The following is a 24,264-nucleotide window of genomic DNA, read 5'->3' as shown; positions in this document are numbered from 1 at the left end:
CCTGTTTTTTAATGCAAAAGTACATATTGGGGCTTACAGATGAAAGAGCTTCAAATTCAAAATGCCGCACATCTTTTCCACAGCCAGACTTGGTTAATCTTTGATTTGTAATCTACAAAAGTGAATATATAATAATGAAATGATGAATATGTAAGATTATCTAGAATCTGAAATTAGTAATTTACCATTTTGCACTACAAGCAAAATAATCAACAGCAGCTGTCCAGAGAATGAGAAAAAAACACATATAAAGAAAGGATAGGGAAGGAAACACTTGTAGCATGTAATGTACTGCATATTAGACAGCATCATTGAGAAAAGAATTACTGCAGAGCCCACAGCCCGACACTGCCTTCAACACCCATTATAGAAGCCTGATCAGCACTTTGGTTGCATCTGTATTGTTTGAAAACACAATGAAGCTATGGCAGAGGGTATCAGCCTTAGTGCCAAGAAATGTCAAACTAGACAAGTACTTCCTATTTTATTTGTGATTCTAGTGAATCAAGAGCAGTGCTCTTCATCCGCATTTGATGAAAAATGTAAATCACAATAAGAATGACTAATTGAATTTCCATTTTTGAGGACTTTAAAGGGGTTACCATGGTGGCCATGTTGAAAAAATGACAGGTGGTAGGTGGGTTTGCTTAGTTTTAGTGTGTTATGTTGGAAGCTTCAGTTTTACCTTTGACTTGTCCAGCTATGTAACTGGTTGTATCCACATATCCATAAGCAGTAGACCTATGAAGGGAGTGGCAACTTGTGGACCAATTTATTTTAACTTCTTCTTTTTTATCAATAACTCACAGATTCCATTAAGATTAGAGAGAAATGATACAAGGGTACAATAAAAGGAAGATAAACTCTCTTATCTCACCTTCCCAAACAAGAAAACAAGAGAAAAAAAAATTACAAGATAGCCCATAATAAAGAGTCCCTAGTTGCCCCTTGTTTAGCTAACCCATCAGCAAAGGAATTAGCACTTATTTTAACCCAACTCATCTTCACCTCAATATTCTTAGTTAACCAATTGAATTTCCTCTTCTCATTGCTGTAGTTCCAAAAATTAATAGTATCATTTTTCAGCCAATCCACTACCAATTTAGAGTCACCCTCTATGACCAATTTGGTGATGTTCAGTTTGATTGCCCTTTGAGTTACTTGGAATTTAATTTGATCTTCAAACAAGCAAAAGAAAACAGAAAATAGATGAACATAGAAGAGAAGAGAGGAGATCAATGAGAAGGGGAAAGAACAGTCTACAATCCCCCATCAACTGCCCACTTTCTTATTTATATGTTGAGTTACAAATCAGTGATCACAACAAAACATTCTATCCACCCCTCATAAGTAATAAACAGAAAAAGACATAAAAAACCTAATATAAAACATCCAGTGACAATCAAACATAAACTAATTTATTCTCAACACTTCCCCTCAAGCTGAGCATAGATGTTAATCAAGCCCAGCTTCATAAGATTATCCTCAAACCACAGTTTTGCATCTCCGTTGGTAAAAATGTTGGGCAACTTTTTCTGGATAAATAACAGAATAACTTTATTGATAGAAATAAATTGTTACAAGATGTTTTCAAAAAGAAAACCCACTGACGTTTATCCATGGTTAACCTTTGTTTTTGACAATAAATAAAAGAAGAATATTCATTAAAACAAAAACAAAAAAAAAAAAATAGGAGAAACAACCCTGCTCAACAAAAGCAAAACAAAACCAATAAAAACTCAAATTCGCCCAACATCAAGCTTACAAAAAGCTCCCTCACTCCAACCCCAACATGACAATCTTAGCACACTCTACAATCTATCTCCCAATATCCCCTTAATTCAATGATCTATTTATCAGGCAAAAGCAACTTTCTCCAAAATCCAAATAGCCATAAAAGCAATTACACACGTTTGAAATTTTGCAATGTATCAGTCCATATCAGCCAATACGTTGCATTGCATCAAGGGCCCAATACACAAAACATACAAAATCTGTATGTTTTGTTTATTTTCGTTAAAAGATTGACAATGTTTCCAACAAGCATGAGGCTTGAGTGCGTCACCTATACCATTTTTAGGAAGCAGTGAGGCCTAATCTTATCATGACTGAATTTCCCAGGGGACATCAAGCGAGCTCTCTCAATCTGCATCTCCATGCACTTTAAATCTGAGGCAACCACAAGGAATATTTTCTTGTTGGTAGGTTAACAAGTATTTCCAACTTTTTATTGATCAAAAGTAAGTATTATAAATGTCTCAAAAGATGATTTCTTTAGAAATTGGAAGGGAGTAGTTGACTCATCTACAAACAAGACTATTAGCAATCATCATTGAATTCTACCAGAAAGCAGATTCATTGAGATCAACTTTGAAGGAAGCAGTTTGGGGAATCCGGGTTTGTCAGGTATAGGAGTGGTATTCAGAGATGATGAGGGCAAAATAATCACATTATTTTCAGGCCCAATTGGATGGGTAATTCTTTAAGAGCAGAATTTTTGGCACTAATGGAGGGAGTACAAAGAGCAAGAATTTGGATCCAAGGAAGCTAATCATTGAAGGAGATTCCCAACTAGTAGTGGACTGGCTACAAAGTGAGGAGACAAAAATGTGGAGTTACAACAAAGAAAGTAAGAAATTCAGATGGCTAACAAAAGACATGGATGTGGGACTACAATGAGTTAAAAGAAGTGCCAACTCCTTGGCAGATTCTTTAGCTAAACAAGGAATGGGGAGAGATCAATTGTTTTGACCTCAACTGTAAGATAAAGAAAACTTTTCTTGGGGAAAGATAAGAAGGTTTATCTTTAATCTTTAACTGTCAGTTTGCTCACATTGTAATCACTACTTGTGATTCTCTTAATGTAATTTGCAATTATTGATCAAAAAAATAAAAATGAGAAAGTCCCCACAAAAATGTGATCACTCATGGAAAAGATCATTCATTTCTATGTATTTGTGAAAATGGAATCATTTCGCCTAGGCGACTAGGCACCCTTGGCTGGGCGCCTCACCCAAACGCCTCGACTTTTAGCAACTAGGCACCCGCCTAGGCGACAAAAATGACAAGGCGGGCGCCTTTTATAATATCATTTATATTGTTGTATCTTATTAATGTATGTGTTAATACATTTTTTATATGCCATATATCAATTATATTTTGTTTTAATGTTTTACTATTGAAATTTAAAAGATCAAAGGGTTTTGAGAAGAGAAAAAGAAAGAAGGAAGGAAAGAAAAGAAAAGAAAAGAAAGGGGAAAGAAACAATAGAATAATAAAGTTCTTTTTTTTCTATTCTCTCTCTAATTAAATAAAACAGAAACTCCATCCTTGTTTTTTTTTCTATTTTACTTTCCATCTTGAATATTTATCATATAAAGTTAATAACCTTCTTTAGCTGCTAATTAATATGAATTTGCTCTATTAAATACTTATTATAGTAGTATTATTTTTGAAAATAATGAAATTAATATATGTTAAAGATTTTTATCTTTTAGAGGAGATGATTTGCCACATTTTAAGAGGAAATTTAACGTTCTTAATAAAGAGAATTGCTATTTTTCAATTAGCATACATGTTGAATGGTATATAAAACTAGGAAACTAGCCAAAAGTCAGTTTTTCATATTATAAAATTTTTATCGCCTAGGCGACTAGGCGCCCCAGTGTCGCTCTTTCATATTATAAAATTTTTATCGCCTAGGCGACTAGGCGACTAGGAGCCCCAGTGTCGCCCAGAACCGCCTAGACGCCTTGAAAACTATGTAAGTATAGTTTAAGAAGTAAGGAACATAGATAATTCTGATCAACCCACTTATCTGACTACCCATCAATTTGGATAATCCTGGTCAACCAACTTTGACAAACAATTTTCTTAAAATAATTGTGCTTGACATGAATGTAATGAATTATATGTGGTGCTTAAAACATGGAGACTACAGCCTAGATAAAATTGTTTAACTTTTAAAAGAAATTGCAACTTCTTTCAAGAGAAAATATCTGGATTATTTTTGCCTCAGACCAATGTATATAAAAAAGACCAATAAGTCCAAAGAGATGATATCCAACAAGGCATTGCCTAGGCACCTGCTTAGGTGTCACCTAGGAAACGAGGCACCCTCGGTGGGGCGCCTAGCCTGAATACCATGATTTATATCAAAAAGGCCCCTGACTAGGCAATAAGACACCCACCTAAGCAACCAAAATCACAGGACAGGTGCCTTGTTGTAGTGGTATTAGTACAGCTGCATCTTATTGGTATGTGTACTCATACATCCTATCGTGTATTTTATATTATTTATGATTTTTTATTACTTAAACATAAAAGATTCAAGGATTATTTATGATTTTTTGTAACTCTCTTAAATTTTATATTAGAATATAATTATAGCCGTCTTTAGTTGCTTATAATTTTTTACATGCAATTGCTTTATTGAATAATTATATTATACTATTGTTTATAAAATATTGGAATTAGTTGATTTAAAATGTTATTGTCTTTTAGATATGATGTTTTGACATGGAAAATTAATGTTATTATTAAAAAGTACTGCTGTTTTTCTTTGTAACCTAGGCATTTAGGTGACTAGGCACTCCATTGTCACCTAGAATCACCTATATGCCTTGAGTCCTTGACAACGAAGAGCTGTAGTATGACAACCTAGGGTTGATATCCCATCTGGTTTTCTTTGCATCTCTTCTCCTGTACCTTGTTCCTTATTTAGGAAATTGCTCTTGATCTTTTAGTTTTAATTAATAAAAGAGTAGCATCCATCAAGTTGCAATGTAAATCTGAAACTGTTTGCATAAATTGTACCAAGTAAATTGCTGCAAGTAATTAATTACCTGAGACAGTTGAAAATAGTGGTTGCACTTTGTCAACATCATGATAAATGATTTCAAATTTCGGAGGGTCCAAAACACTCATACTGGGATTTATAGTCTCCAAACCTCTTGGAAAGAATGTAGGATACATTTGGTTAAGCAGAGCCCACAAAGATGACAACCAAGGATCCAAAGCACCTTCGTACCTATGGTTAGAAGCCAAACCTCAAGTCAATTAAATTCAAACCAAATTGAATAGATAAAAACAGGGGCCAAGACCAATCACACCAAGAGGGTTGGGACTTGAGAGGGAACCATGCAGAGGCAATAATAAAGACTGACAAACATGTTACAAGTTAGAACAGCAAGAAACCATGGAACTCAATCAAATGAAACCCCTTTCTGCAAACAGTGAGAAAGGTATACAAAACTAACAAGATAATAAGAACCATAAGCATTCTAAAATTACCTGCATAAGCATGAAAGTCACCAATGAATAAGATTAAAAAAGACAGTATATCACTTCAGCACATAAATTAGCAACCAAAACCTACCACAAGATGATTAGCATGGTAAAGAAAACAAAATGTTCTCACTATCAAATTCATAACTTAATTGAAAGTCTGCAGCCACAGAAACAACAATGGAAAATCAATTGTCCCAATATTATTTTACCTTCAAAAAAATAATTGTCAGAACTCAAAAGCCAAAAATTATTGTAGAGAATGTAGAGAGTAAAAACCTTGGTTGATGTTTTTTTATTATTTACTAGAAACATGAGTACATTTGTCTTTTTAACTCATGATTTAAAAGTATACATACTCAAAGAAGAGGGCTTCTACCCAATAGATTTTTCTATCTTAAAAGGCAGTGAGGTGTAGGAGTGCAACTTGGGGTGGCCCAACCCGAGCCTAAATTTTACACAAGCCGGGCTTGGATTTCTGGTCCTTGGGTTGGGCCTGGGCCCAAAACCCTAGTTTTTCTTTATTTTCCAGGTTGGGCCCTGGCGTAGCCCTTGGGTAGCCTGAGTCTGGCCTGACCTCAGCCCAATCCTAGTCTGACCAAAGCTTATGTTTTCCAGGCTAGAGATATCAAAGAAGGAGAGGAAGAGAGAAGAGAGAAGAAAAAAATTGGATTCAAAACTTTTGGCTGGCAGTGCCAACTATTAATTTTTATATTAGGGCGACCTAACTAATAATAAAAAATAAGGGAAATTACAAGAGTGCCCCTACAGCACTAAAGAACAGAAACATAAATAAAAACTAAGTGGCTAACTGATTTCAACACTCCCCCTCAAGTTGGGACATAGATATCAATCATGCCCAACTTGTCACATAAATCATTGTGTCGCGGATGATGTAATCCCTTGGTAAAGATGTTTGCAAGTTGATCTATGAAACTGACATATGTAGTGCACACTTCCCCATTTATAATTTTTTTCCCTAATAAAATGCTTGTTAACCTCAATATGTTTAGTTCTATCATGAAGTACTGGGTTGGCAGCAATGTTAATAGCAGCTTTGTTATCACAATACAAGGATATGGGGCCATCAACAGGAAATCTCAACTCATTCAACAAGTTCTTCATCCACATAACTTCAGCCACTCCATAGGACATTGCTCTATATTCAGCTTCAGCACTAGACCTCGCTACAACATTCTATTTATTGCTTCTCCACGTGACTAGGTTTCCTCCCACAAAGGTACAATACCCACTAGTAGACTTTCTATCATCAACTGATCCGGCCCAATCAGCATCTGTATACACCTCAACCTTCAAGTGACCATTCTTCTAGAAAAGTAAACCAGCCCCTGGGAACTTCTTTAGGTACCTAAGGATTCTATCGGTTGCCTCTTAAGTGTGTAGTCTTGGGAGCATGCATGAATTGGCTAAGAACACCCATAGCATAAGCAATGTCTAGCCGTGTCATAGACAAATATAATAGTCTGCCCACAAGTCTCTAGAATTGTTTCACATCCTTGATAGCCTCACCTTGACAATCACCTAATCTATAATTTGGATCAATGGGGGAGTCAGCAAGCTTGACTCCAAGTTTTCCTATATCCTGTAATAAATCTAGGATGTATTTTCTTTGAGAAATGAAGATCCCCTTTTTCGAATGGGCCACTTCAATTCCAAGAAAATACTTCAAGGGACCTAGATCATTCACCTCAAATTGAGTGGCTAGGAACTCCTTTAGTCTTTGAATTTCCACCTTCCAATCGCCTATGATCACTATGTCATCAACATACACTATCAAGGCTGCAATTTTCCCTCTCCTTTTTTCACAAATAATGTATGATCAATCTGACATTTTTATAACCAATCTATTGTACAGCTAGATGAAACTTGCTGAACCAAGCTTTCGGTGATTACTTTAGTCCGTACAAGGACTTCTTTAACCCAGACACCTTTTTTCTTGGTCTTGGGCACAGAAACCAAGAGGTTGCACCATGTACACTTCTTCTTCAAGATCACCATTTAGGAAGGCATTTTTAATATCGAACTGGTGGAGATCCCAATCAAGGTTAGTAGCAAGAAAAAAAATGTCACTGAACAGTTTAATGAATTTGTAATGCCATTGACAGAAAACAAATTTATAGGTAATTTCGGAACATGTAATACATTAGAAAGGGTAAATCCAAAAGGAAGGATTATGATTCATTGACCAGCTATGGTGGAAAAAGAACCATCAACTAAACTCACTTTGTCCCTACTAGATAAAAGTTGATAAGATTGAAAACAATTTGACTTACCTGCCATATGGTTTGAGGCTCCAAAGTCAATTATCCATGGGGAATTAGATGAATGGGAAGACACATGGAAGGTTGTGGCAGAATTACCATTACTTGAAGTAGATGCAAAAGAAGTCGAGGCAGGAGGAGCAGAATCCATCTGGCGGATTGCTCTCCCATACAAATCCAAGTGGTCACGGAAAGAATTAATGATATCTTCCCGGCTCCCATACAAATCCAAGTGGTCACGGAAAGAATTAATGATATCTTCCCGGGGATTGGCAACGGATGGGCAGTCTTGGTTAATAGCAATAGATGACTGAGGCTCCTAAGGGGCCAAGTTTGTTGTATTGAACTTTTTCTGACTCTGCTGTCTTGGCCTCTTATTCTGATCTGATTTCTTACTCAACTCCTGGGCCCACTTTGGCTTTCCATGGAGATCCCATCAAGTATCTCGAGTATGTCTGGCCTTCTGGCAATGAGTACACCATAACTTATCCTTATCATCCACTCTCTTCTGGAAGTCACCCTTCTTAAAGGAATTATTTCCCCCTACACCCATACTCCCTTTAGCCACTAAGGCAATCTGCTCCCTCTCGGAGTTATTCATCACACTTCGCCTGCTCTCTTCAAATTGAACTAGAGCATACACTTCTTGTACTGAAGGAAGATCTTTCCTTCCTAATATCCGAACTCTAAAAGACTCATATATAGGGTTCAGCCCCAAGAGGAAGGCAAAAACCCGTTGTTGGGAAACCAGAGACTTGTAGACCTTAGCATCAGCATCACACTTCCAATCAATGTCCTGATAGTGACCTAGTTCTTTCCAAATTGAGGTCAAATCTAAATAGTAGGCTGAGAGGGTCCTCTCCCCCTGCTTGGTAGAGGAGGCAGCTTGCAACTGGTATATTTTGGCATAATGGCGTTGCTCTGAATAGGTAGACTTTGCCTGCTCCCAAATCTCAACAGCTGTTTCAGCCCACATGAAGGTCTTCCTAACTGGAGGCAACATAGAAAGTAACAGCCATGACATCACCATGCTGTTTTCCTAATCCCACCTATCATGTTCTACCCCCTAAGACTTCGGTTCTTTAGTTTCACCATTAATATAGCTTACCTTCCCCCTAGCTGTTATGTATAGTTTGATTCCCCTTGATCATTCTAGGTAGTTAAGACCATCAAAAGGTATCACAGCCATGGGGAAACTCATGTCAAATCCCCCACTCACTCCACCTTGACTGGACTCTGGAGGACCCACTAGACAGGATATTGGTTCAGTTCAGCCATTGTTCAATTTCAGTTCAGTCCCCAGTTCAGCCACAGTTCAATCCCCAATTGAGTTCAGCCACAGTTCAGTTCAGTTCAATCCTCAATTCAGTTTCAGTTATGTATAAATTTTAGGGATACAACACATCTACTGCATACACACCTACTGGAAAAGTTTCCAAGAAATATAGCCGACACTGTCTTACAGTTACAGGTCATTTAGACCTACACCGCCCAGTTTTCTGGGTAAAAAAAATCAGGATCACATGATCCACAGTTCAAAAAGACCTAGCAGTTTCAGGTCATCTAGACCTCCAAAAAAAAAACACCTTACCTGGGTACAAGAGAGGATTACACGATCCATAGAAGAAAGACCTGTCTTCGCGGCATCAGATTTCCCTTCTTTTAAAAGTTTCTTGGCACACAGCCAAGGAAGAAGGGAAGGAGACTGGTAGAACCCCCTTCAGATCAGTCCAATCTATCTACTTCTTGATCAGATTCGATCCACAGCAAGGAGAAGTCAGAAAAAAGGAAGACTTGTCACACTCTTTCTAATCTCAGAAAGCCTGCTCTGATACCATGTTTTCCATGCTAGAGATATCAGAGGAAGGGAGAAGAGGAAGAGAGAAGAGAGAAGAGAGAAGAAAAAATTTGGATTCAAAACTTTTGGCTGGCAGCGCCAGCTATTAGCTTTCATATTAGGGCAACCCAACTAATAATAAAAATAAGGGAAATTACAAGAGTGCCCCTGCAGCACTAAAGAACAGAAAAATAAATAAAAAACTAAGAGTGGCTAACTGATTTCAACAACTTGATCCAACTACATACACACATACATGTTGAGCCTATTTAACGGTCTAAATTATTTATTCTAAATAGGTTTAGGGTAACTTTTTAAGGCATTAGGCCCACCAAACTATCAACAATGAGTTGACTGACGACCTTGTAGCCTATCTGAACAAGTTGTTCATCCAAAATGCCAAGGATCTAACCCCTCTAATGTGGTCTCTCACAGCCATGGCCTTCTACATTCTGCATGCATCCAATATTCTAATGACAACCCAAGAGTCTCTCTCAAATTCAAATCTCTAAATTCTTGGAGACAAATCCAGTAAGACTGGTATTAAGAGTGAGGAGCTATCCACCTTGCTAGGGAGTGAAGAAAATACAAGAAAAGTACTCTTAAAATTAGAAAAAAGAAAGAGGTTGAGCATTTCGAAGGCTTTAAGCTAAAGCGGTGGCTGCCACATCTGAAAAAGAGTTAAAGACATTACTAACAGTTCGTACACTAAAAGAAGGCTATTACCAAATGTTGGTCCAGCTATCAGGGATCTTTTTTATTGATAACTTAAAACTCCATGGAAAAGTAGGTACAATGAAGCACAGAAACCCACATTTCTGGTCACAGCCACCAGAAGCTATTTGGGATCCTAGGAGGGGTGAACTGGATAAAGACCTAAGCTTTGGCCCTTTTTTTTGCACCAACAGTTTCAAACTTTTGTTTTTTTCCTTTTTTTTTGTCACGAATATCTTGAAAGGGAAAATAAAGTTTTATTTTTCATATGATTCAGCATTTGATAAGAAACTAAGAAATCAGACACTGGAATTCACACTAAAAATTCCAGTGTCCAACACAGACATGGCATCCATTTCGAAGTGACCATGCAATATAGTCTTAGACTCAACAGCTGAGGCAAACAAATATGCTTGTTATTAAACATGATCAGCAGATTCTAAAGTCCAAATTTGTTCAACATGTGATCACCAAGAACAAAACTGAGAAGTCCAAAACCTTATTCATCAAGCATCAAGCATATAATCAAGTATAGTAAACCATATTTTTCCATAATTACCCAGAAGGGTGTTGATCATCTCCAAGACCTTTTTCAATTATTGCCTTTGCCCCAAGATTTGAAAGCCTTTTATCAAGTTTCTTTGCAACAAACTGCAACCAGGGAAAAAAGACAATGTCAACAGTATTTAGATATTGTTAGTCATTTATGCTTTTTATTTAGACTATTGTCCCATTTAGCATCCACAGGTACAAGCAGAAATTACTAGTAATCACTCAAAGGAAGATTGCACCTTAAAATCCTAATGCGGAATTGCAGATTTGTACTTCTGTTTTCTTTACTCTTTCTGGTGGTTGGTGAATGTAAGCAAGGAGCAAGAAAAACAAGTGTTCAAAATTATGCATCAGCAGACAACATTTTCAGTTTTTCACCAGCATACACATTCCCACATTATTATCCTTTGATTTACCATGGTTTTAAAGGCTTACACCAGAAAGTGAGGTGCCAGAAAAAAGTCTCAATTTTCAGACTTTAGTCATGGATCTTGGGTCCTAAAAGGCTAAAACTGAGGATTTTCTGGTATATGCAACTCAAATCTTGCTCCAAGGCATAGTCAAAACATAGGCCTCAATCCCTTGAAGCTGTCTCAAAAATCATTTTGTTGCCTTTCTGTTTCTTATCTCCATTTAGAAGAAAAAGAAAATTGGAGGCTAAAACCAAAAGAACTGTGTTGTTATATTATGGCAAGTAAAACATAAATAAGAATGACATAAGTTCTCGTTCTCTTTCTTTTATGAATAAGAAGATTTTATTAAAAAGAGATAAAAAGATACAACTGTTTAGGGAGAGGCACGAGCTGCAACCTCTCCCAACAGACCAAAAAGAAAGACAAATTACAACTATGCCCAATACAATTGTTCCCTATTTGTCCCTTGCTTGGCTAAACTGTCAGCCATAGCATTAGCTGATCTCCCCACCTATTGTATCCTTATACATATATTCCTAGTCAGCCACTTGAAATTTTTCAGTTCATTTTTGTAACACAAGAATACATTCTCCGGGTTCTGCAACCACCCCATCACCACCTTAGAGTCACCTTCTATTAGTAGTTGTTGCACTCCTAACTGTACTGCAAAGTGTACCCCTTGGAGGGCAGCTAATAACTCTGCCCTAGAGGAGTCCCCCTCACCTAGAGGACCGGAGTATAAGAGAGCCACATTACCACTTTCATTCCTTATAACCCCTCCCATTCCAGCAGAGCCTGGATTACCTTGACTGCTGCCATCAAGGTAACCCCTCCCATTCCTTATAACCCCTATGTAATATCAGTCCTTTAATTCCTGTATGGTTCTTTCCTTCTCTTGAAAAATTCTGGTGTTCCTTTCTTCCCACAGTGTCCATAGCAAAGCTGCTCTTGTGCACTTCCACGTTAATCTTGCTCTCCACTAGCACCAAGGAAAGGTAGACAAATCAAGAAGCAAGCTTACAGCTGTTGGCCTATTCCACCTGCACCCAAAGATCAAAAAGAGCCAATCCCACAAATCTATAGTAACCTTACAGGAAATTAGTAAATGGTAACAGTCCTCACCATGAGACTTGCAAAGAGTACACCGGTTAGGTAAAATACAAAGATAAGGTCTTCTCTTTTGTAGATAATCGAGGGTGTTTATCTTCCCATAGTACACTTCCCAACAGAAAGCTAAGACCTTAGGGGGAATAGGCCTGCACCAGACCTCCTTGTAGGGGAAAACTTGTTGTACTTCAGAGAAACAAAGGGCCTTAAAAAAGGAAGCACAAGAGAACTGACCCGATAGCAAGGGTGTCCAAATTCTTTTGTCTGATTCAGAAGGATCCAAACAAACATTTTCAAGAAGGCTCAAAAGGCTAGTTAGGTTCTCAATCTCTTCATCCCTTAGACCTCTATGGAAACCAAAGTCCGAAAGAGTCAAGGGAGATTCCAAGGAGGAGAAGAATTTTGGCACAGGCTCTCTTTTATATTGAGAAAAATTGAACAATGACTGAAAGAAATCATTCAAAGGAGCCTCTCCAACCCATATATCTTCCCAAAAAAGAATTGAATTACCAAAGCAAGCACCGTACCTAATCAAATTGTGAAATTAAGGATGAATAATGTGAATTGCCTTCCAAGGTGTAGCCATGGTTGCTCACTTCGATACCCCAGTATCCCACCCGTTCTCTAAATATCCATGGATACTTCCTACCACCTCATGCCATAATCTCTCTCTTTCTAAGGGCCACCTCCACAACTACTTCCCCTAAAGTGTTTTATTCTTTTGCCCAATGTTTTTTTTTATGAATAATAATAAGTTTATTGATTCATAAGCAAATTAGAGTGAGTTCATACATCATCCCAACGAGAGGCGCGAGCTGCAGCCCCTCCTTGAAATTTACAAGTAAACTAGGAAAGAAAAACAAGAATCACAACTGAGCCCAAAATAATTCTTCCCTATTTACCCCTTGCTTAGCTAACACATCTGACAAGGTATTTGCTGATCACCCCACCCACTGTACAGTGACCAACATATTCCTTGTCAACCAACTAAATTTCTTCATTTCATTCTTGTATCGCCACATAGCCTCTTCAGAATTTTTTAACCAACCCACCACCACTTTGGAATCCCCCTCGATTATTAGATGTTGTACCCCCAGCTGGTTTGCAAATTGGACCCCTTATACAGCAGCTAAAAGTTCTGCCCTGATGGAATTCCCAATTCCCAAAAAACCTGAGTAGAGCAACAAAATCTCTCCCTTCTCATTTCTCAAAGCACCCCCCACTCCGGATAATCCTGGATTACCCATGCTGCTTCCGTCAAAGTTCAACTTAATTGAGCCTTCGGGTGGAGGAGACCAGCTTGTAATTGATTTGGCCTTTAAAGATGAACACCTTGCTACTGCTGACCAATTTCTCCAAATGTCATTAAAGGAGAATTGATGAAAGATTTCCAAGGTCTTCAGCCAATGTATTGCCCTGTTTAACACACAGTCTTTCAAATCTTGGCTGTTCCTTTCCTTATCTTGAAAAATTCTGAGATTCCTTTCCTCCCAAAGAGTCCAAGTCAAGGCAGCACGAGCACATCTCCACATAATTCTCCCTATTTTTGTAGGCCAATAAAAGGTAGAATGGTTGAAGACCATGTGAACTTCTGCTGGTAGACTCCAACTACCCTCAAACAACGAAAGTAGCCAAGCCCAAAGGTCTGCAGAAAAGGGACAAGATACTAATAAATGGTAACAATCCTCACCGTGAGCTCTACAGAAGATACACCAATTAGGAGAAATACAGAGAAAAGGTCTTCTTTTGTAGGTTGTCTAAAGTGTTTACTTTCCCATGGAAAACTTCCCAACAAAAAGCCATAATTTTTGGGGAGACTGGCTTACACCAAATTTCTTTTGACGGAAAGGGATGGTGAGTAGGAAGTTGAGAGATGGACTTGAAAAAAGAAGCACAAGTGAAGGTTCCATTGGGTCTAGAAGTCCAAACCCTCTTATCTGGCTTGGAGGGATCCAAACAAACCTGATTGAGACACCCAAGCAATAAAGAAAGAGACTCAATTTCAGCATCCCTAAGTCCTCTATGAAACCCAAAATCCCAAGTAGAATCTAAGGGTGTCCCCAAAGGTGAGACAAATTTTGAGACCACCTCTTTTTTGTACAAAGAAATAGAAAAAAGCGAAGGGAACAAATCCTTTAACGGTGAGTCTCCTACCCAAATATCCTCCCAAAAAAGGATAGAGATGCCAGAACAAACTTCATACCTGATCAAATTGAGGAATTGAGGAAGGGTGTTGTGAATAGCCTTCCAATGTGCTGCTAGGTTAGCTTGCCTCGATACACCAGCATCCCATCCATTCTCTGACCTCCCATGAATGCTTCCCACCACCTCATGCCACAGTCTCTCTCTTTCCAAAGGCCATCTCCACAACCATTTCCCTAATAGAACTTGATTCTTTATAGTTACCCTCCCAAATCCCAAACCCCCCTCTTCTTTACTTCTGCAGACAATTTCCCAATTAACCAAATGATCCTTTCTCTCTTGTCCCGACTCCCATAAGAAGTCTCTCATCAACTTCTCCAGCTTCCTAGCTTCCCTAACTGGTATCCTAAAGACAGACAAATAATAGGTAGGTAAGTTAGCCAAGGTAGCTCTTATTAGGGTAATTCTTCCTCCTAAAGAGATATAGTTCCTCTTCCATGAAACTAATCTCTTCTCAAACTTTTCTAACACTGGGGTCCAAAATCTACTCTCCCTAGGATTTGCCCCTAAAGGAAGCCCTAAATATGGCATAGGCCAAGCAGAGGTGGAACACTCAAGACACTCCGCAATAGCCTCGACCTCCCCTACCTCCAAATTTATACCTGCTACGCAACTCTTTTCCAGATTTATTCTCAAATTAGAGACACTTTCAAATCCTTTTATTAGCTCCTTTAGGTTTGCTACCTTTTCACTAAGACCTCCTTCACAAAAAATCATTAGGTCGTCTGCAAACTGAAGGTGGGTGACGGGGACTTGGTGTCTCCCTATTCTCCAACCCCTAATGGCATCTTCGCTGTCAGCCTTAGTAATGATCCTACTAATCACATCAGCTACTAAAGTAAAAAGGAAGGGTGAAAGTGGATCCCCTTGCCTGACACCCCTGCAAGCTGGAAAAAAATCCTTCACCGTACCATTTATCAGAATAGAGTAGTGACAAGTACTGATACACCCAAAGATCCAACTACACCACTTGTCCCCAAATCCACCATTTCGCATAACCTCTAATAGAAACTCCCAGTTCACCAAATCATAGGCCTTTTCAAGATCCAATTTACAAATGAATCCTTTCCTACTAGACCTTTTCATTTCCTCCACACACTCATTCGCAATTAGAATCTGATCTGTTATTTGTCGCCCTTGAATGAAAGCCCCCTGAGTTTCACTAATAATGGTAGGGAGGACTGTTTTGATCCTCAATGAGAGCACTTTAGCCAGAATTTTATAGATGCTTGTCACCAGACTAATAGGCCTATAATCTTTTGGGTGGTTGGCATCATTCTTCTTAGGTATCAAGGCCAAAAAGTTGGCATTAATTCCAGGGCTTATAGTGTGATTGTCTGCAAATTCCTTAAAGACTTCAGCTAGATCCTCTTTCAACACCTCCCAACAGTCTTGATAAAAACCCATTGTAAAGCCATCTGGACCCGGAGCCTAGGATCTATCCATTAGAAAGACAGCTTTCTTAATCTCTTCTTCCTCGAAATCCCTTTCCAACCACCTTGCCATTTCTTCATCAATTCTTGGCCAATCCACCCTTTCCATGACTGTTCTCTCACTCAAAGGCCTTCTATAAATCGATTTGAAGTGGTCCACAAATTTTCTGGCTATGTCATCCAGGTTGGTAATCAACTCCTCTCCTATCTCTAGCTTGGTCACAAAATTCTTTCTTCGTCTCCCATTTGCCAAATCATGGAAGAATCTAGTGCTTCCATCGCCTTCCTTAATCCACTTGTGTCTAGATTTTTGTCTCCAACTAACAAATAAATAAATAAAAATGGCCAAAAACCGTTGGATAGTTCATACGGTTCGACCACCCGGGTCAACGGTTTATTAACCAAATCAACGGTTTTTTGCCAAAAGACGGTTCTAGGGTAAAATGGAACCGGTCAGGTGACAGGTTCCCAATTTTTCTAGTATGGTTGTCCAATCCGGTCCTATTTTGAAAACATTGCATATATATACATGTATGCTGACGTGGCATGGTTTGAACCATTCAACCCGGCCAGTCAAACTGGTGACCCAACCGGTCGTTTTACTTTTACACACCACCTCCCACTTTACTAGATGATCCATCCTGCATTCCCCTGATTCCCATAAGAAATTCCTCATTAGCTCCCCTAGTTTATTAGCTTCCCTAACAGTAATCCTAAAGACAGACAGAAAATAGGTTGGAAGGTTAGCAAGAGTGGCTCTCTAGGATTGAGGGAGTGTTCAGGAATGAGGATGGGATTATTACTACCGTGTTCTCAAGCCCAATTAGAGAGGGTGACTCTCTTAGGGCTGAGATTTTTGCAGTTCTGGAAGGAACCCAAAGAGTAAGAGAATTAAACATCAGATGCTTGGTCCTTGAAGGGTACTCGAAGGTGGTGATTAGGTGGCTGAAGGGAGGTGGTGATTAGGTAGCTGAAGGAATCCAAAGACAACAGTGGTTTGTGGAGCTACAGTAATGAAAATGGCTGAGTAGGGATATTGAGGTGAAGTACAGATGGGTGAAGAGAAGTGCTAACTCAATTGCTGATGGGTTAGCCAAGCAAGGGGTGTTTAGGAAATCTTTTTTTGGGCTAATTTTTAGTTTCTTTCTTTTTTTTTGTTGTTGGGGAGTTAAAACAGTTTACCTCCCCATTTGTAATTAAAGTTTCACAAAACTTCTTCATTAGTAAAGCTTATTGTTATTGATCAAAAAAAAAGGTTAGCAAGGGTCGCTCTAATCAAAGTAATTCTACCTCCCAAAGAAATATAATTCTTCTTCCATGAGGCCAATCTTTTTTTGAACTTTTCTACAATCGGGCACCAAAACCTCTCCCTAAGGTTTGCCCCTAAAGGAAGTCCCAAGTAAGTCAAAGGCCAATTAAAGATAGAGCATTCTAGGCAACCTACAATAGCTTCAATCACTCTATTTTTCCAAATTCACCCCTGCTACACTACTCTTTTCAAGATTGACTCTTAAATTGGAAATCCTTTCAAATCTTTTCACCAACAGCTTCAAATTCCTCACATTCTCAATATCTCCCCCTTCACAAAATATTAAGATGTCGTCTGCAAATTGAAGATGAGTAACCGACACTCCTTCCCTACCTATTTTCCACCCATTTATGAGGTTCTCCCTATCAGCCTTTGATATCATTCGTGAGCACATCTGCTAATAAGGTAAAAAGGAAAGGTGATAAAGGGTCCCCTTGCCTTGCACCTATACAACTTTGGGGAAAAAATCCTTTACCACCCCATGAACCAAGACAAGTGACTAGAACTGACACAGCCCTGGATCCACTTACACCACCTTTCTCCAAACCCACATTTTCTCAGAACTTGTAACAGGATTTCAGGCTTTTCAGCTCAAGCAAGAACCTACAAAGCCTGCAGTTTGGTTCTTCTCAGTATATCAAATCACAATGAAATTCAACTCCATTAGTTGCTACTTTTTCTTATCATAGAATTACTTGATTCAACAAAATATGCAAGTTTTATTAAGGTTTAGTATCATCTAATTTCCTTTATTTCTCTCCTGTTGCTTCTTCTCTTGGATACTTGGATTTTCTGCATATTGTGCGACTATAACTGTATAAAAAAGCACATCAAACTGAATTAGGATCTTGAGGAAATTAAAAAGATCCAACATGGATGTAAGGGGCTGAGCTTATGAACATTCAGATGTGACTTCTGCTTTCAAGCATTTGGCTATTTGGTTGGTTCTTGACTTATTTTCAATATGGTTGGTTTGTTACCTTATGGCATACAAATTGTTACCTATAAAGTTTGAAACTTTTTTCATTCATGCTCTATTTGCAATATTAACCTGGTGATTTATATGTAAAACAATATATACAGCAAAAGGAAGATCATATCAATCCATGAACTGAAAGTGTTGAATGTCATTAAGCTCCTTAGATAAAGGACTGCGAGTAAGGAATGTTGAATCTTGCCAGAAAATTGTAATGTTCTAAAATGCTAAGTTAATAGCCCAACCTGGAAGAACTCAAATAAATTTGGTAAATAACAAATCACTAACTGAAGTATCAGGATGTACACATATATATCACTAGCATCAAATTTATTAATGATAAAGATTCAACATGATACATACACTTTCCTCCAATAGGAAGGACAGAATAGCTACAAGAGAATAAACATACAAGATCAATCAGAATTGATAGATGATACAAAAAATAGTGCCATTCTGGATCACTAGATGTCAGCACCCCAGTTTAATTGTCACTACTCACTACTATGCATCCAAAAACACTATCATTTTAATGGTACATTTATATTTTATTAAAAAAGGTGTTTTAAAAAGTAGGTTAAATAAAACTTGTATAACAAACAGTAAAACGGTAATGATACATCACTGTCATTGCAAATTTACTTCAAAATGCAATGGAACTAATGAAGGGGATTAGACAACATCTAAGATGTCAACAGTTCAATCAGGAAAGGGAAGCAAAGAAGAAAGGAAAGAAAGGAAGAAAGATTGCAATAATCCCAAAGCTACAAACATAAATTAGGAAATCGTTACATTGTATTTTTGGTAACCAGAATCACCCAATCCAAAGACAGCAAAACTAAGTCCTCCTAGCCAAGGCGGATTGAGACGATCAAGATTTTTCCGGCAAAGAAACCTCCAAAATGCCTATAAAAGGGGAAAAGTAGAAAGTCAAACACTGAATCAATGATGATGTATAGGGTGGTTTAAAACATCTATACACATAAACTGATAAAACCAACCTTCATGGAGTCCGGGGCATCCCCCTGGCCTGTGGTCGAAGCAATAAACATCACAATTTCCTCATTCGAAAGACAACTCTGAAACAATAAACAAGTCAAGCTTTGGAAAACATTTATGTTTTTAAGGAATTACACAAACAAAAAAAAAAAGATCTTACACACTGATAATGGGAATAATTCCCATTATCATCATTGTGGAAAATTCATATTTTTGTTCATAGATAATGATATAAAAACATGAAAACCCAGGAGAGCATCCGATTGTAAGGGAGATACAACTATCTTACAGCATCATATTCATCCATGGAGAGGAGCAGGGCAGGACACCCAATCCGTTCAGCTTCACGACCCACGCGTTCTGCAACATCTAAAGCATTCCCGGTCTGCGTCGCATATAGTATCAGCAGCCTGGACTTGTTCTCCTTGCATGAATTGACTTCAACCAACAATCAAAACACAGCCTCAGTGTCCTATTACATGCTTTTAGGAATTGAGGTTTTTTTCCTAGGAATTCTCATTTGTACTCGCCATAAACAAATCAGTGATGACTAAATAATAAGAGGAAGGAGCAGATACAATGTGCAGAACTTGACGTTAATTAGAACATACCCATGGTCGACGACAGAGACGCAGGACTCCCCTGGACACCTGAATTTGGGGAATTACTCCTCCCTGCTGTATGGGCGACTGGGCGAGTCCTCGGGGTTGGCTCCGAGAGCGAGATTTAGGGCTGCAAACGGATCGACACAAATCGGATATAGATACATCCAGATACCAGGTTTTATTTCTTTTGGAAAATTCCCCATTAGTAGCGTGTATTGCGCGTGCGCCGCATAAACTTTAAAACGCAACAAATTCAATATCGTGTCAATTGAGTGCCTGCCGTTAATTAACGGTTAAGTGGCATTACTAAGTGTATTCTTACTGTTTAAAAATTGATTAATGCTATCAAAATCTATATACACGTAACACCATTTTTTTTAAAACCCAATATTATATCTTCCTCGTCCAATATTACCCCTCCCTCGTCCCCTTCCTCCGGCAACCTTTTCTCAAACCTCCGGTATCTTCTCTCTATTTTTCTCTCTCTTACAACGAATAAATCTCGATTTCTTCAAGAAAATCAAGAAATTATCTATACGAGGGATCTCTGAGGGCGGGCAGGGCTTCCGCAAGAGTCTCCCCCTCTTCCTGGTCAAGATAGATGGAAAGGAGATTGACTGTTTCAGGGTGGTTCCGCCCTCCCTCTTGCGATTCCCAGCCCATGGTGGTGATGGTTATGGCGGCAGCTACAATAGTTGCTGTGAAGTGGTGAGATACTGTAATAGACGAAGGGGAAGAGCCTCCCCCCTCTTCCTGGTCAAGATAGATGGGAAGGAGATTGACTGTTTCAGGATGGTGCCGTCCTCACTCCTGTGATTCCGAGCCCATGGTGGTGGTGGTGGTTATGACGATGGCGGCAGCTACAGTGGTTGACAGTGGTGAAATACTGTAACAGGCGGGCAAGGCTTCCGCAAGAGCCTCCCCCTCTTTCTGGTCAAGACAGATGGGAAGGAGAAATTTTTCTCTGTGTGAATATAAATAGAGAAATTTTCTCTCGTTCTCGCCGATTTCCCGCATCCACCGCTGCCCGTTTCTTCCACTGTCAATTATCGGCGCTGCCAACCAAGGAGCACATATCCACAATAAAACCTCTGCTAGAGGACCTGGGAAAGAAGAAAAATTAATGGGTTAAGATGCTTCTGCAACTTTAACAAAAATGCCTTGATGTCTACAGGAGAATAAGACAAGAAAATGGATGTCTACAACCAAGGAAGAATGTTCCAGGGTTTCGTTTCTGTCATGATTGCCTTGGAAATAAAAGGCATTCCTTCAATTTCACAGACGAGGTAGCGCTCTCTCTCTTCCCCTTCGTTTGTTACAGCAACCACTATAGCTGCTGCCAGCGCCATAACCTTTGGATAGAACTAGGTCAGGGTTTCGTTTCTATCAACAACGAGGTCACCTTTCAACAGTTGAATGATGTCGGTGCATTTGGCTGGAATTCTCTCTCTCCTTCTTCAACCTCACCTCCCCTGTTTTTCCTTCTCTGTCATTGCTGCTGTTAAGAGTAGCAGCGACAATTTGGCTAGAACCACCCTACCCGCCCTTCTCTATTTTGAGAGATTCCTCATATTGATGATTTTTTATTTTCTAAAGTAAATCCATATTTGCTCTTCCGATCCTAGGTAAGAGAGAGAAAAATAGAGAGATATAAGAGAGAAGACAAGGGAGGTGTGATAAGGGGTTTCTAGAGGAAGGGGACGAGGGAGGGGTAATATTGAGTTTTAAAAGAAGTTTAAATGTCTCGTCGTCTCACATGTATGCGGTTTTTTATGGAATACTAACGGAGTTAGTAAATTAACTAAACCATGAGGATGCTTTAAGAAATTTACCCCTTTTTCTATAAATCATCTAAATGTTGATAAAAATTAAATAGTTCAAATATTTGCCTTCAAGAAAGTCAGATTATCATTAAACTTATTCATGGACCGGACTTTCCCTCTTTATCAACAAAAAATGTGCAAACTCAAGCCCGAGCCCAGCCCTTATATAAAGCCCGAAGCCTGACCTATTATACAAAAATGTATTATATTTTATTGTATGTTTATTATATTAATTTTCATTGTATTATATTAAATTAATATATTAATTTAATAATTGTTTAATAAATTAATAAACTAATTTGTATTTCCTAATAGTAGATTAATATTTATTAATAATTTAAGAAACAAATATGATATATATATATATATGTGTGTGTGTGTTATATAACATAAATGCTTTTTTATTATATATAATAGTATCGGGCTCAGGACCGGGCAAAAGCTCAAGCCCGGTCCAAAAAATGACCAAGCCTAGTATTTAAAGCCTGAGCCCGAGCCCATGGGCCTAAACTTTTGTCCAAGCTCGAAAAATAACAAGTCAAGCAGCCAAGCTACCCGACCTATGGACAAGTCTAATCACCATAATGCCCACTTAGATGTGATTCCAACTTTCTGGAATAGAAGATGTAAGGATTTGAGACTATTCAATTTTTATCAACGTTTGAATGGTTGATAAGGAAAATTAGATGACACTCGAAGGGTATTTGCATCTTTTCAAATACCACTTAACAATTACTTAACATGATGGTTAATGCCAAGTAATAGATTGGCATGTTTAGAAAGTTCAGCATTAAATTGTCATGTGTTTAAAGTTTGGTGACTAAATTGCCTTTAAAAAAAAGTTTAGGAACTAAAGTGACACTAGGCCCAAAGTATATGGTACTAATCTGGAATTTTCCTTATTCTTTTCTATTCGAATACAAATTGAACATTAATTCTCACCATATTTAACCAAATTCAGATTATAATGAATATTAATAAATAAATTTAAATTTATTAGATATTATATATTTTAATCAAATATAAAATCTACTTCATGGGGCCAGAGGTAGCCCACCCCCTCCCTAAGCAAGAAATGTAATTTGAACTACTATATCTCTACTCATTTAATTATCTCATAGAGTATTAGTGTTCATTTGGTTCACAATCGGAATCGGAATGGCCTATTCCCCTTACTAGTTTGATTCATACTTGATGATGTTTGGTTCATCAAGAGGCTCAAAACAGAAACAACCATCATTTTTAATTCTGCCCCTAATAAAAAAAAAACATGAAAAATTCAAGTCCAACACAATCCAATTAACATGTAAAAATATAAATACAAAATTTGAGATTCAATTAACATATAAAGATATTAAAAACATGAAAAAAAAAAGAAAATGCATGTAATAGGATAAACAACATAAAAAATGCAACCCATTCAAAAATCTTTAAAATATCCAATTCAAGGTCACTTGCACCCCATTAGTCATCCAAAAAGCAACAGGCAGCCTGAGATCCCTTCAGAGATCGTCTTTTGCTTCCAATATATTAAAAATCTACCGGTGAAGAGAAACTTTAGTTTCCAGTGGTGCCCCAAGGAAGGAGAACTTGGCTGCCCATGAAGCAGCAAAACTTGGTTTTATTTCTGATTTTACTTCTCGTAACTCTGTGCATGTTAGTCTTTCAGTTCCGCTGTATCGGGATTTCCTAGCGCTTGCTTAGGTCTGTCCCCTTGTTTGCTTCTAATGAACTTTATTTATCACAAAAAAATAATAATTAATTGAAATTTAAAACATTATAAGGCAACCAGTATATATTGTATTTACTAAACCCCAATTTGAAGATAGAGCTTAAATGAACAAAGCTGAACCAATTTTGACTCATAATCCAGTCAGTTTGGGCGGTAAACAATGTGCATTGTATTTGCTATAGATTAATCGAGGAAAATGGCCCAAGGTACCTATTTTCATCAAAATGAAGTTTATATTTTTATATTTAAAAAACACGGCTATAATTTTGTATAATTATGAACTCGTATAATTAATTAAAGATGTAATTTTATAATAAAAAAAATACAATTTTATAATAATAGTATATGAATGAAGTGAAACTAGTATTGGAGGAAATAAATATTTTTTCTAGGGCATAATCAACTATATATATAAGCCATTTTTAAAGTAGAAAACTAGCTCGAAAGCCAAAATAAGGTTTGTTACCATTATTAAACCATACAAAAGAAAGTGAAACATGTGATTTTAACCACAAATAAATAATCCAACAACAAAGAATTTGGTTAGGTCTTGCTTATTTTTCTTTTTCATATTTCTTCTAGTTAGGTATTGTTATATATATATATATGGCAATTTTAGATGTTGAAGATAGTAATATACATCCAAATTATGTATTTTTTTATTTTCGTATTTCTTTAATTTTTATTATTTAATTATAACATCATGGCTTGACCCATCAGACATAGATGATTGAATTGCTTACCATCACCTAGACACAAGGACAATTTCATTTTTTTTTGTTCAACTTTGAAAAAAAATGATATTTATTGTTAAAAGTATTAAATATAAATGTAATAACAAAATTGATTGGTGAGAAAATATATAGGTGTTGGCACCTCAAATATATGACTTAATGATAGGGATTTAAATGAGGCAAAAAATAATAGTTCAAATTACTTTTTTTTTGCACTCACAATTAAAAAATGACTAAATTCAAATTACAGTTTTTACATT

At 37.6% G+C, this 24,264-nt stretch overlaps 1 protein-coding gene across 3 annotated transcripts in view; it reads right to left on the bottom strand.

The window, feature by feature from the left end:
• LOC104601624 (Flavodoxin family protein) overlaps positions 1–21,345 on the bottom strand; it is a 37,167-nt gene extending 15,822 nt beyond the window's left edge. The window contains exons 1-8 of one of the 3 annotated variants that reach the window (XM_010265040.3): positions 19,722–21,345; positions 19,400–19,548; positions 19,113–19,190; positions 18,904–19,017; positions 10,679–10,770; positions 4,845–5,029; positions 2,072–2,169; positions 38–112 (exon numbers count right to left, since the gene is read on the bottom strand). In XM_010265040.3, the coding sequence (XP_010263342.1) occupies positions 38–112; positions 2,072–2,169; positions 4,845–5,029; positions 10,679–10,770; positions 18,904–19,017; positions 19,113–19,190; positions 19,400–19,548; positions 19,722–19,725 (795 nt within the window). In that variant the 5' untranslated portion in view covers positions 19,726–21,345. Of the gene's footprint in view, positions 1–37; positions 113–2,071; positions 2,170–4,844; positions 5,030–10,678; positions 10,771–18,903; positions 19,018–19,112; positions 19,191–19,399; positions 19,549–19,721 lie in introns of those variants that run through there. The other 2 variants (XM_088900994.1, XM_088900995.1) reach the window with 2 other exon arrangements.
• Positions 21,346–24,264: the final 2,919 nt, after the last annotated feature.

The sequence above is a fragment of the Nelumbo nucifera genome, chromosome 3 (assembly GCF_055504915.1).
Source record: "Nelumbo nucifera cultivar China Antique chromosome 3, China Antique-T2T, whole genome shotgun sequence".
In the NCBI taxonomy this organism is placed as follows: Eukaryota; Viridiplantae; Streptophyta; class Magnoliopsida; order Proteales; family Nelumbonaceae; genus Nelumbo; species Nelumbo nucifera.
This window is presented reverse-complemented; position numbering and strand designations above follow the sequence as displayed.